Source organism: Callionymus lyra, chromosome 4 (assembly GCF_982586985.1).
Source record: "Callionymus lyra chromosome 4, fCalLyr1.hap1.1, whole genome shotgun sequence".
In the NCBI taxonomy this organism is placed as follows: Eukaryota; Metazoa; Chordata; class Actinopteri; order Syngnathiformes; family Callionymidae; genus Callionymus; species Callionymus lyra.
Window position 1 is genome coordinate 29,337,084 of NC_141821.1, and position 12,975 is coordinate 29,350,058.

At 39.4% G+C, this 12,975-nt stretch overlaps 1 protein-coding gene across 2 annotated transcripts; it reads right to left on the reverse strand.

Moving 5' to 3' along the window:
• Positions 1-148: 148 nt before the first annotated feature.
• LOC148082449 (GRB2-associated-binding protein 1-like) lies at positions 149-12,635 on the reverse strand. Of its 2 annotated transcripts, XM_087789634.1 has the most exons (14): positions 12,102-12,635; positions 7,319-7,447; positions 6,305-6,470; positions 5,386-5,575; positions 4,690-5,309; positions 3,415-3,497; positions 3,229-3,338; positions 2,837-2,968; positions 2,673-2,755; positions 2,355-2,420; positions 1,979-2,075; positions 1,204-1,333; positions 946-1,080; positions 149-855 (listed from the first exon to the last, which is right to left on the reverse strand). In XM_087789634.1, exons 1-14 carry the CDS (start codon positions 12,174-12,176, stop codon positions 697-699), a joined length of 2,175 nt encoding a protein of 724 aa, XP_087645760.1. In that variant the 5' UTR covers positions 12,177-12,635; the 3' UTR covers positions 149-696. The 2 variants fall into 2 exon arrangements, with proteins under 2 accessions (XP_087645760.1, XP_087645759.1); XM_087789633.1 differs by having other exon boundaries at positions 2,673-2,968.
• Positions 12,636-12,975: the final 340 nt, after the last annotated feature.

Below are 12,975 nucleotides of genomic sequence, written 5' to 3' on the forward strand. Positions count from 1 at the left end.
AGATCCTGGAGGACCAGTCGTGCCGAACAAGAGAAGCATTTATTCATCTTTACAACTAGTCTGGTAGATAATGATTTCATGTAATCTTCTCCACTGAAAAACATTTGTTTGAAGGCAACAAAATAGTTTAATAATGACGAACAACATCTCCTATTAAACAATTATTAAATTTATTGAACATTTCTAATACTTCACAGATTATGTTCACGGCACAGATAAGTCACTCTGTATCATTTATACAGAGAAGAAAAAAGATAAAACATATTTTTGCTGCAATTCTTCACCTATGTTGGACCTGATGGAACTTGATGTGTTTTATATCTTATTCTTTCAGGTAAATTAAACAATTAAAATGCTTAAAAACACACCATTCTTTTGGTTATTTGGTTTTGTTGTGATCTTTAAGGAATATTAACGCAACAATGTTGACGTCAAAACAACTTATTTTTTATAGTCAGCACCAGCCTTCTCATAAGTCGCAGATTATTGTGATAAAACCTTTGTTAGCGACATGTAACAGTAGGTCCAGTACGGTCTACTTTTAGAGAAATGATTGAAAACATTCTTTTGTGACTGATAATGACAGTCTCACACCAGTATTGATTCTAAAGGAGGTCCGATTGAGACTTTCATTTAATTTAGAGCTCTTTTAGTGCAGAAAGTACTTTGTTCTCAAAAGTCAAGTCTGTGATCTTGTCATTTCTCCTTCTCTGTGGACATCCGTCCTCCGTGCCAGGCCTCTCTGGTGTTCCTCAGGGCCTTGGTTTTTGTGGGGTCCACCACAACATAGTCCACACGTGTGCTCTGGCCGTTTGTGAGCTTGTCATCTGGTCCGCGATCGTCCGTGCTGCGTCTCTGTTGAGAATGAGATAGAAAAAGTTGATGAATGGAAAGTACGTAAATGTATGTTGATGTGGTAACTAGGAGAGCAGCGAGGATGCCCACCTGTCTGGTTGGGGTTGATCGACCGGTGTGAAGGTCCAAGTCTAGGTACTCCACCTGTTTATCACTCCGTGCTCGGCGCGGCAAAGGACTGCTGACTCCTCCCTCTGATGCTCTGTGCATCATGAGACGAAGGGACTGTGAAAGTAAGATAATATTCTTGTCTCCATCACTGAACCTTGACATGTTCTCAGATGATAAGGTTCATATTTTACTTAAGAATAAATACCTTTCGGAAAGAAGGAGGAAAAATATATTTACCGACTCTCCTGCACTGACGCTGAGATTGGGGGTTGTCATGGGAACGTAGTTGTCATCAGGTTCATCTGAATCAGACGAGAGGGAGGAGCTATGACCCGAATTCTGGCCAGCGGAGCGAAAACTGGATGAACTGAAACAAAGAAAAACTTTCCTTAGAAATATTAAACCTGTCAATGAAAAAAACATACACATGAGAGGTTCCTAATATAAGAAAATTCCTTAATAAAAATATATAATAGTAATATATTATATATATATATATATATATATATATATATATATATATATAATATATTACTATTATATGTCTATATATATATATATATATATATACTATATAACGAATTATAGTAAAATCTTAATCATTTTACTATTTTTTTACTTTATTCATATTATCTTTTGTAACATTAAACATTCCTCAAATGCAGAAAATCAGCTTAAACTTTACAAGGTTCTTTTATAAGCAGCTGTAAACTTCAAAAATAGAGTAAACGCACACACACACACACACCCACCCACCCACACACACACACACACACACACACGCACATGCACACACACACACACATCCACCCACCCACACACACACACACACACACACACACACACACACACACACACACACACACACACCCACACACACACACCCCCACACATACACACACACACACACACACACACACACACACACACACACACACACACACACACACACACACACACACACACACACACACACACACACACACACACACACACACACACACACTCTTACTCTCTTGTGAAGGTTCTGGTAACAGGCGAGCGAACAGGTGGCGGTACTTCCTGCCAGTCCTGCTGCACTGGTGTGATGTTCAGAGGAGCTGGTTTCACTGACATCAGAAAAGAAAAAGAAAAGCAAATGTTGACAAAATGTTGTTTTCCTGAAGCTATCCTAAATAGTTTCTTTAAAGAGATGACATTGAAATTTCTTCTATTCATGGATTCATAATAAAAAACAACGTTTGTCAGGAGCTCTAAAAAAACCGAAAACAGATTCCCTTTAAAATGTAGTATATCAATAGCAATTTACCCTCAATGATGTATTGAAAAATTTGATCAAGAAGGAAACATCAAAGTAAATTCTAAAATTTTAAAGTACATTTTGTTACCTCTGGTTTTGCGAGTGTGTTGTACTGCACTCTCTTTCCTGTCAACAGGTGGAGTGTCACAAACACCTGCAGGGAAAAAGAAAAGGTTAAAGTACGTTCAAGCTTATTTATTTCTAAAGTGATACTCTTTGTCTTGCAAATAAAATAAATAGCGAAGTAAGCTATCAAGTAAGTAATAGCGAAATAAATAGTTTGGGAGATTCAATTAATGATTAGGTTTAGTATAACATCAGTTAGTTAGGCTTGGATTCATCGTGCAACAAGTTTAACAATATTTATTATTATCATTCAACACACATGCATGTTCCAAAGCCTCACCTTTGCGCTGGGGTTTTAGGTTTCTGAGGACCGGAGGAGGAACAGCGGAGACCTCCATACCCACTGATGTGTTAAGGGTATTCCTGCGGAGCGTAGGGGTGAGGGGAGCGGCCGGGGTCAACGGTGAGTTACGGAAGCCCAGGTGGGCCGGTGGTGGTACTTGCCTTCCCAGTGCCGCGGAATCAGTCGCGCTTGGGATTGGCAGAGCTGTAAATCCAGAGGGGTGGGGGGTCATGGAGACGTAGTTGGCTTCACGGAAGTGGTGACTGATGTCAGAGGGAGCTGATGGAGGCGCTCTTGAGAAGAAAAATAAATGTATAGTTAGATAAATATGACTATGACTTCTGAGGCAGGAAATACATGAAGCTAGAAACATGAGTTAGAAGAGTCAGAGTTGAAAAGGTACTAGGGTTTTCCTTGGTAGATACTGGAATTAGAACTGAGTATTCTAGAGGTAGTTCATGTCGAGGAGTTTGCCGGGAGCACTGACAAATCTTACTATATTCAATGTTAACAACATGCCTGATGAAGTTGTATAATTGTGCATGAAACTGACCGTGCAGTGATGGGAGGCTCGGTGGTGGCTGCACTCATGGGAACGTAGTTTTCATCCACATCATCCTCTTCTGAACACACGCTTCCCAACGGGACCATTCCTTTATTCAGCTATGAGAGGAATTAAGACGTTTAAAACAATCCGACAAAAGCAGTGCAAAGGAAATGACAGCGAAACTGGACTCACAAAGTAGCTGTTGAAGCTCTCGCTGAAGTCAAACATGCTCGCTCTGTCAGACAGAGATCGAGGGACAAAAACATTGTCGCAACCTGGAAGACAAAAACTGAATTAATATATATATTAAAAAAAAGAACCTTATATATTTTGTGATGTCGCACAATGGATAGTGTAAGGAGTGGTGAGTATTTTTATTGTTTTGATTAGAACCTTTGAAGGGACGTAAATACTGTGCAAATAGAAAAGTAATTAATGAAATAAAGATTGTTTTACATAGTTAAATGTAATGTCAAGTACGAACTAAACACATCTTCTATTTATAGTATTATTTAGGGTAATAATGAAATGTAATCATGAGGAGATTGAGAAAGGATTTAATTAAATACCCAACAAAGTCTTTATCCAGCAAGCTGTGATTAGTTGTTCTACACTTTAAATACAGGTTAGTTGCTCAAGCAATGAAACAAAGGAATCTAAAACCCTCTGAAGCTTATAAAACACTTGGTCACAGGATCAAACGACAATCACAAAATAACAAATGTGTCGACCGCAATGAGTGATGAAGTCTCACGATACAGTTTGGTAAATCACAGTATACTTCAAAATCTGTGTTGGCTCCGAACTTCTTTTTCAATTACTGATTTTTTTCAGGGAGCGCCACCTATCTCTGAACCTCATGAACCTCATGAACACATTTTATGTATTTATTTAAGTCAGACCTGATCGAAGTGTGGCTCTGATATGTATTATTCGGCCCTTATAAGTCAAAGTGTCTCTTAAATAGATCCTATACCTCTATTGTACTGATCAGTATGTGTCTTGTGTTTGTACAAAACTCTGTTAATTTAAATATTTACATTATAAAATGTGCTTAAGCCCCGCCCACTGAAACCGCTGGTTTGTTTAAGTAAAATATAGTTTATCATAACCAGGCTTACTCTTCTGTGATTGGTCAAGCATCCAGGTTTTTCACCATGCATCATCAATCCCCAAAGTCTCCACCGCTAAGGGAATTGTTGTATAAACAAAGCGGGGTGTGATTACAGCTGGCTGGAGAAGGAGTGAAGCCATTATTACATCATAATGGACTCCGCTCTCATAACCTCTCGTTCGGCGAGATTTCAGACGGGGGAGAACTTTATAAAATAATAACTTCAAATCATCATGATGTGGGACTTACTGCATCTTGGAGAGTAAGACTTCAACATTTTGGCATTTTTTAAAATAAATAAATGTTTTTTAAAAGTCATATTTTACAAATGCAACAACACTGTCATTCCGTACCTGTCTTTGTGTGTCCTGGTGCACTAACAGCTCTACTTCTTGGAATACTGGTTCCATCTTCCACGGTCCCCTCCTTTTGTTCCGACTGCCCAAAGGTGTGAACAGCCTCTGAACCCTCAATAGGAAATGCCATTGCAGGAGGCTTTGGCGGCCGTGGTGGAGGTGTCGGTGTAGAGGAAAACAGCTCCGCTTGGGTAAGCGAGTCCACACTAGGGGTGGAGGATGGACGTCGGTGGGGCGGTGGTTGTGGTGTGGATGCTGGGCGTGGGAACTGGTAGCCACTATATGCTAGTGTCACACTGGGAGGTATGGCCACTGGACGAAGATGGAAGTCCAAAGAATGTTTCCTGGGATGTGGAGACGGATGACAACGGAACCTGCCGCCTGGTTTCTGGAAGTCAGGGGTGAGGCTTACGTCTAAAGATTGGCTACGTGGCGCTGAAGATGAAGCAATCGTCCACGGGACCGTCCTCAAGCCGGAGGAAGATGCAGGAGGGGGTGAAATAACATTTGGAGGAAGAGAAGGTGAGGAAGAAGAGGAGGAGCATGAGGAAGAGGCGGCCGAGGGACGGGGCAGTTGGTTGTTGCTGTCAAGAGAGGTGTGGGATCCTCTTGGTGGCCTGCAACGATAACAGGATTGTCAGAATAACTTTACAAAAATGTTTATTAACAAACAACGATGACAAAGTAGTTTACCCGATGTGACTTTGACAGTTTGATAACCACAAGTAGTCGTCTTCCATGCTGCCGTTTGACTCCACCTGTCGCACACTCACTGGATCGTAGGGTTCAGGTAAGGAGCTGGATATGCTGCTGATGGTGTTGGCCCTGGTTTGAGGGGCAGTGGTGATGGAGGAGATCTCATGCGGAGGTGGTCGAGAAGAAACTGGAGAGAAACAATTCATTTAACAAAAACAACGAATCACTGGTGATTTGTACAATGATACAACGAGTTTAACAATATTTCTTTTTATTGTAGGGGTTAGCTCTCAATGTGGCCCCTTAACCCCTATGATATCTCAGGGCTAAGGTGACCCGAAGGCCCCAAATGTGTTTGTAGTATCCCTTGTGTTGTCTCTGGGTCAAGGTGAATGACCTCCACTGCATATGTATTTATGGAAGCCAAGGTATTTCACCTAGAAACAACACAAGGGATACCGCAAACACATTTGTTTTTTGGGCCTTCGGAACACATTGACCCTTAGATCACACAAGGGTTAACTGCATTTATCAGGACCATTAGGTCAAAACATTTATTGCCAGTAAACAACACTGGATTATTTTTGTAATGTTAATCCATATAAAATCAAATGTATACAATTAAATAAAATAACATATAGCAGGAAAAAGTTATTTACATATTAAAGATAGAATATACCAAAAAATACAATTCAAAATAAGAATTAATTAAAATTAAATAGCATAATTGTTGATGATCAAAGCAAAGGTTTGGTCAGATGAAATATTTGGTCAAATAACCTCCTGAACATCAAGCTACTGAGAGTGAGTGACAGCTTGTTGCTTGTTCACTGTACACCCACGTGCTCACACACTGACACGTCCCACATGCACACGTTCACCACACAACAACAGAAGTCGACTGTGTCCACCGTACTGTCGTCTGTTGGGTTGAAGCCACATAGCAGGCAGATGGACGACACCCAACGGTTCATGTCCTCCTCGGTCTCCGCCACCAGGTACCAGGTCCTCTCCTGCGTCCTCAGGTCGAAGGCAAAGCTGCTCTCCAGCTCCTTCTTGGTGAAAGAAAGGCCAGCATCCACCTGATTGGTAAAAACGGACTTTAGTACGACTGCTTCTCTTAGTGGCGTCGCTTTTACGTTGGGCTAAAGTCGATGGACCCTCTGAAAGGACTGTTGTAGCACCCAGACACACAAAACCATTCATACACACTTACCTAGAGAAAATTTAGGGTATTCAATTAGCCTTCTAATTTAGGTGGTTGCACTAACAATTACACCACACTTTTATAACATGTGCATTCATGGTGAGAGTCATTGAGAATGTTAGACTGCCGTGGTGGGAGAAATGCGTTTAAAGTGGAGGTGAACTTGGGTGTGTTCATGACTCACGGCTATGTGCAAAAACCATACATGTGTGAGACTTTTAACAGACTGTTGCCATCATTGCTTGATTTCCACCAACAACAGTCACACTTCACGTATGATCTAGTGGTCCCCAAACCCCGGTGTCAGGGACCGGAAGCGGTCCGTGACACATTTGTTACAGGGCCGTAAATAAAGAAAAAACATGCCATATACATATAAACACAAACAAGCTCACACATTGGCACAAAGTCTTTAAAAGCTAGGAGAGACACACATACAGAACACCATCGTCGGCATACAATCAAATATATATAGATTCAAATCACAAACATTTTCTTGTAACCAGTCCAGAGGACTGGGAGATTCAGCATTATGTTGAGATGGTTTTTTTCTTGCCCTTAATTTTAGTTTTTTTGCAGGTCATGCTTTTGTAGTTTTACTTTTTTCTATCTGGATGTCGGTCCGTGAATAAAATCCTGACACTGACACAAAAAAGACCCCTGACCTAGAGTACTTTTGTGTATATAAAGGCATCTTTTGGGCATTAGGAGAAAAATACATACCTGTTCACAGAGATTCAAGTTAATAGTTCGTATTGGTCTGCGAGAGTGGGGGTTCTTGTAGTACTGAAGGACGTCCGGCTCTCCACTCAACCGGCCGCTCCGGAGGATGAACCAACGTTTCTTCCAGGCCTGGACAGAAAAAAGCCCAGTGAAACTTGACATATATCCATTTTACGACGACCAAAGGGGCTTATGAACTGGACACTTGTATACAAAAGGTTTGTTTGGATTATAGGACAGTAAAGAACTGCTTTAAACCAGTGCAGCAATAGTTTATGTATTGTTGGACACTTTACTTAAACGTTACCTTTTGCATAGACTGTCAAATGTTTCGTAATGGTCAGTGTTCTTTAGAGCAGAACTATGTAATATTTTGACATTATTTCTTCTTCTTACTATTTATATATACAGTATATTTTGTAATAATTATTTTGTTTTTTATTATTAGTCCCTTTTGTATTATGGGCCATAGCCATAGTTTTATTTTTTCAAGTGTTTCTGGTTCCCATTAGTGTCGGTGCAACTGCAATATTGTAATATTTGTTATCAAATTTCTGTGTTAAATTTCTTCACTAAACAAGATACATTTTTGTTGATTTACCTTCTTGTTTGTTTGTCTTAGTACTCGGAAACTGTACCCAGTACACTCGTCGTCCACACAAAGTTACATAGTGAATTGCTTCGTAAAAAAAACAACTATAGTTCTACTATATCGTGATTGTTCAGAATGAAACCATTCATTACAATAAATATGAAATCAAAATGTTGCTTTAATGTTAACGTTTTTCTCTGTGCAACCTTGCTACCAGTGATTCCCAACCTGTGGGCCGCAGAGCTATTGCAAGTGGGCCACAAAAATAATTTCCAAAATGGTATCATTTTTTTGTGGGAGGGTGGATGTAATTACATAACAATAAAACACACATAATAGTTGTTTAAATTATACAATTCGTTAAGTTTAAAAGGATACATTTTCAAATATTATTTTCACATATTGTGTTTCCTTCAAGTATTATATATGTGATAAGGAAATGAGAACGCATTATAGCGCGTTCGTATTTATGGTGTCGGAGGTGGGCCGCAAAGGTTTTTGAGACTTAAAAGTGGGCCCTGAGTTGGAAAAGGTTGGGCACCACTGGTCTAGACCTTAGGGTCCATGAGTCATGTGACAACTCCTTTACAGCAGTGGGTCAGAGACATAACAAAATGCTTTCTGTCATTTTGACAACATGCTGTAGTTTGACAAAGGAGGTTCACTGACATTGCAGTTACGTTGTTCTCACTTTTGGGGGAGACAGAAATGTTACGTACTGCTGCTTTAATTTAATAATACACACACTCCTGACACATGATTCTCCTTCTCAGCTGTGCTCGGACGTTTTAGTCAAAATCCGACTGATGGTCATGGTTGACTTCTGTAAGGTTTAGCAAATAACATAGAGTTTAATTAAATTGTTGAGTTGAATTTAGTTAAATGATGCAACGCTGCGCAAACGCACAACTGAAATTATGTTTAGTTCTCAGCAGTGTTTTAAAGTGCACAATATACCACTTTAGCATTGAGTCCTAAAGTAAAGTAAAACTTCAAAGTCTTGTGGAAAATAATTAAATGACATTTTTGTCCGGGAGAATTCGAAACATGACAGTGCTAACTAAAGTTAAACTCAGCTGATGATCTCTAATCACCTTCAGATGTTGTGAAATATCTAATAATATTCACTCGGGGGAAACTAAGACTCATGTTCCGACACAGGACATCAGTATTTCTCAATGATTATCAGATCCTATCTTTCATGATTAAGCATGCAGCACTGGAATTTGAGATAATATAATGGAGTAAAGGAAGTGCTAATCCACAACTTCATGTCGTGCTTTAGCGAGTGTTTGTTCAGGTTACGAAGTGACACAAAATCATAGGTCATAGGTCATTTAGTCATAGGTTTAACGCTCCGGTGCACCTGAGTGTTACAAGAAGAACCTCACTGCGCAGCGTATTGCTAAATGTTTAACATGCTCGTCAGGTTTCTGCCCGTGTATTTGGCACAGCTGTCACCGATGAGTCAAAATATCCGGACACATTACTTCAGCTCCGCGTTGAATATTTCCTCAGCTAACCCACTGTGGTGCCAAAGTCCTAAATGTCTGAGCTTCCTTCCTTCAGGGCAGGAAATGGAAGTAAGAGAAAAGGAAAAGTCAATAACGGCACAGTCTTAATCTTTGTCTTACACACAGCTTCTTGCAACGGATCTCATTGTTTTATTACACCCAAACCCCCCATGTACACTTTTGTTTATGACCACTTTCTTACTTTACTCTAATGTTTATGTAAGTAAGTAAGTAAGTAATATTTATTTATATAGCGCTTTTCGAGACCAGGGTCACAAAGCGCTTAAACAATCAAAACAATACTCAAAAAAGTACATACTTTAAAGATCAAGATAATACTGAGAACAACACAGGAGTTCGAGAAATTCAAGGAAAAGCCTGAACAAATAGAAACGTCTTAAGATGTTTCTTAAAAGAGTCAGTAGACTCCATCAATGTGCGTCTCTACACCTATGATGAAGAAAAATACTAGTGTGTACTGCTCTTAAGCCAAAGTTTATGTCATGTTCTTCAAGTTATAGTTAAAGTTGTGGTCGGGTTTTTCCTGAAGTGGTCGTTGTCCCTTCTTGACATAAACATCCGTCTCCCTCAGCCTCCTCAGCATCTCACTTCCCTCTGTCTCTTTTTGTTTTGTTGAGTCCTCTGACCTCCGCATCCATTTAGACACCGCCACAATGGGGCTAACAATAGCACTTCCCTTATCCTGTCTTTAACCCCAAATTAGCACCGAGCTCGTAAAACCACTATCTTTTTGACATCTGAAGAAAATCAATATGTTTTACAGATGCCCCCTCACTTGAAGCCATCCCTAATATTGATTTTAAAGTGTGTCATTTGTGATTGTTTCAATATCTTGAAAAGGATGGATTGCAGGGCGATAAGTTTATTGCAAGTAAAACGGTCCCTGAGTGTGTGTTGAACTTTGGCACAGAACTTTGCGTGATCACATTCTCCTGCTGCTGCCATGACAGCTCGCCAGAGCAATTCTGTGTTGACAGTGGACACACAGCTGGACTCTCCGTGCTATACTGTATCGATATTCAAAAACACCTTTTTGATTTTTGGCTGGATATTATTATTATTGTTATAGTTATTTATTGTTTCGCAGTTCAAAAACATGTGTTTAAAATAAACATAATTGCATATTTAATTTAAAATTAACATGCAACTATTCAAGGTGTACTTTTTTTTGTTGTAGCAATTAAACTTCTGCTAGATGGCAGCAGTCAATATGTACTCCGCAGCAAAAGGAACATTGAAATCCTGCAAGATCCCGGTGCTGAATGAGGATGAGAGGATACAGTCACCCCAGGCAGCTCTTTAAAATGATGTTTGGACATATTTTGGTTTCAAAATAAGTGAAAGTAGTCAAGACAGTAGTGAAAATATATCCTTGAACCTACAGTATTGTAATACACTAATACCGTATCATTGCCCATGTATGGTGATATGTATCATATCGCCACATTCTTGCCAATACACACTCACAATAAAAACTAACTTCTGAAATGGATCACACACATGTCATCATCATCATCCTCATTCATTCCATGAGCCCTTCATTGGCACTATACGTACATGTATGAGAAATGAGGAACAAGACGTTGGTTGTAACAGGCTGATTAACAAATGAACAACAGTACGAGGCAAACCTATGAATCATGTTGTTGTGAACATAATCCAGATTAAAACAAGCCAGTGAAAGTCCACCTGCTAACAGGGGGATTTCCAAACACATGGCTTATCATGAACCTAAATATTTCCATTCCCCTTCAACATTCCTAACTGCAAGATTGAATGAAGGAAGTATCTTAGAGTTTATCTTTCCAACAGAAAATATCGAAAATGGCAGTTAAGATAAGACCCACTCACTGTACAGGCATGCCAGTTATGCTGTGTGTGTGTGAGTGTGTGTGGTGCTTTCCTGTCACAATACAGGATACATTGAAGTATTATGTAACTTTTATTACATATACTATTCAAACATGTACAACAATGCAAATGTTTGAACTGCACTCAAAGTTAAAAAACCTCAATCACACAGTGGAGATCCCTTAACTGAAGGTGAAAAACTAACTTTTTTTTTTTACATATAAACGTGTGGGATGGCTGATCTAAGATAAAAAAAAGAAAAAGACTTTTACTGGTTTAAATTCCTCACACACAGTAAAACACCCCAGTATATACTATATATTGTTCGACAAAACCATAAAATGAAAGTAAAACTGTGATGTTTAACAATATTCCGCTTTGTCCTTGTACTATGTTTATGATTATGACTCTGTTAATCATTATGTTAGTTTGTAGATATGACTAATTTAAACTAAACTTAAAAACATGTTTATTTTTTTAAGATTTGGTCACAGCTTCGTTGACTGTTTTGAGTTTATCTTATAGATTATTATCAATTATCATTAAAACACATCAGATATGTATGGAAAGAGTGGAGTAAATAAAAGATGATCAACAACAAAGATTAATTGGGGAATGTATCTACAACACCATAGACATTGATCAAATATATTATTAAATCATGACACATCAGGTGGGAGGTACCTTCCAAAAGGCTCCTAGAAAGTGTCAATACAAAACAGGGGTACCCTCAGAAAGAGGGGATTTTTTTTTGGAGTGGTTTGTCAACTCGAAACACAACAAACAATGGATAAAAGAGACTCACATAACGTCGAAGCTTTTTCTCTGGTGGTGATTTTCTCAGCCAACCTTCGCAGACCATCTCTCCAGATCCACTCATGTTGTCTCTCCAGTCTGAGGATGATGCTCCTGACACCAGCTGTGCTTACAGTGGTTGATCTTTACCAGCCAGTGTTGGATGTTAAAGTGAGAGATCTACTGTCAAAACACGTCCAAATACTCGAGAGGCTGAGATTTCGAGAGTCGGTTGACCCTAAAGTTGGTCCAGGAACTGTTCCTCTGTCAACAGCCGAGAAAACGAGTCACGCCTCCTCCTGGGAGATTCTTCCCAGAATGACTCTTCCCTCTCTATCTCTCCCTCTCTCCCTCTCTTTCTCTCTCTCTCTCTCTCTCTCTCTCTCTCTCTTTCTTTCTTTCTCTCTCTCTCCCTCTCTCCCTCTCTCTCTCTCTCCCTCTCTCTCCCTCTCTCTCCCTGAGAATTCTGATACCAAACACAAAGCTTGGGCTCGGACATTCCTTCCATGCTCTCCTCCTACTTTTCCTTCCTCCTCCCTATCTGACCATGCCCACTGTAACAGGAAACTTCAATTGTGTGCGCGTACACGTGCGTCATAACGAACCCCCTTTTTTTCCCTCTCATCTTGTTTGTCACATGATGGTTCCTTTCTATTTTAATTTTAACCTATTTTTAAAATTAAACCAATAGATACTCACCATAGGGTCCTTTCAATTAACAATTGATCATATTCTATTAAATATAATTAGTTTGTTTCTGTATCACTTACTGGCAGTAGATGGAGTTGTCGCGCCAGAGGGAATGTTCAAGCCGATAATGTATTTAGTTTTTTATTTTTTACTGACGAACGTTGTTCATATTTAACAAGAAAATAACAAACGAG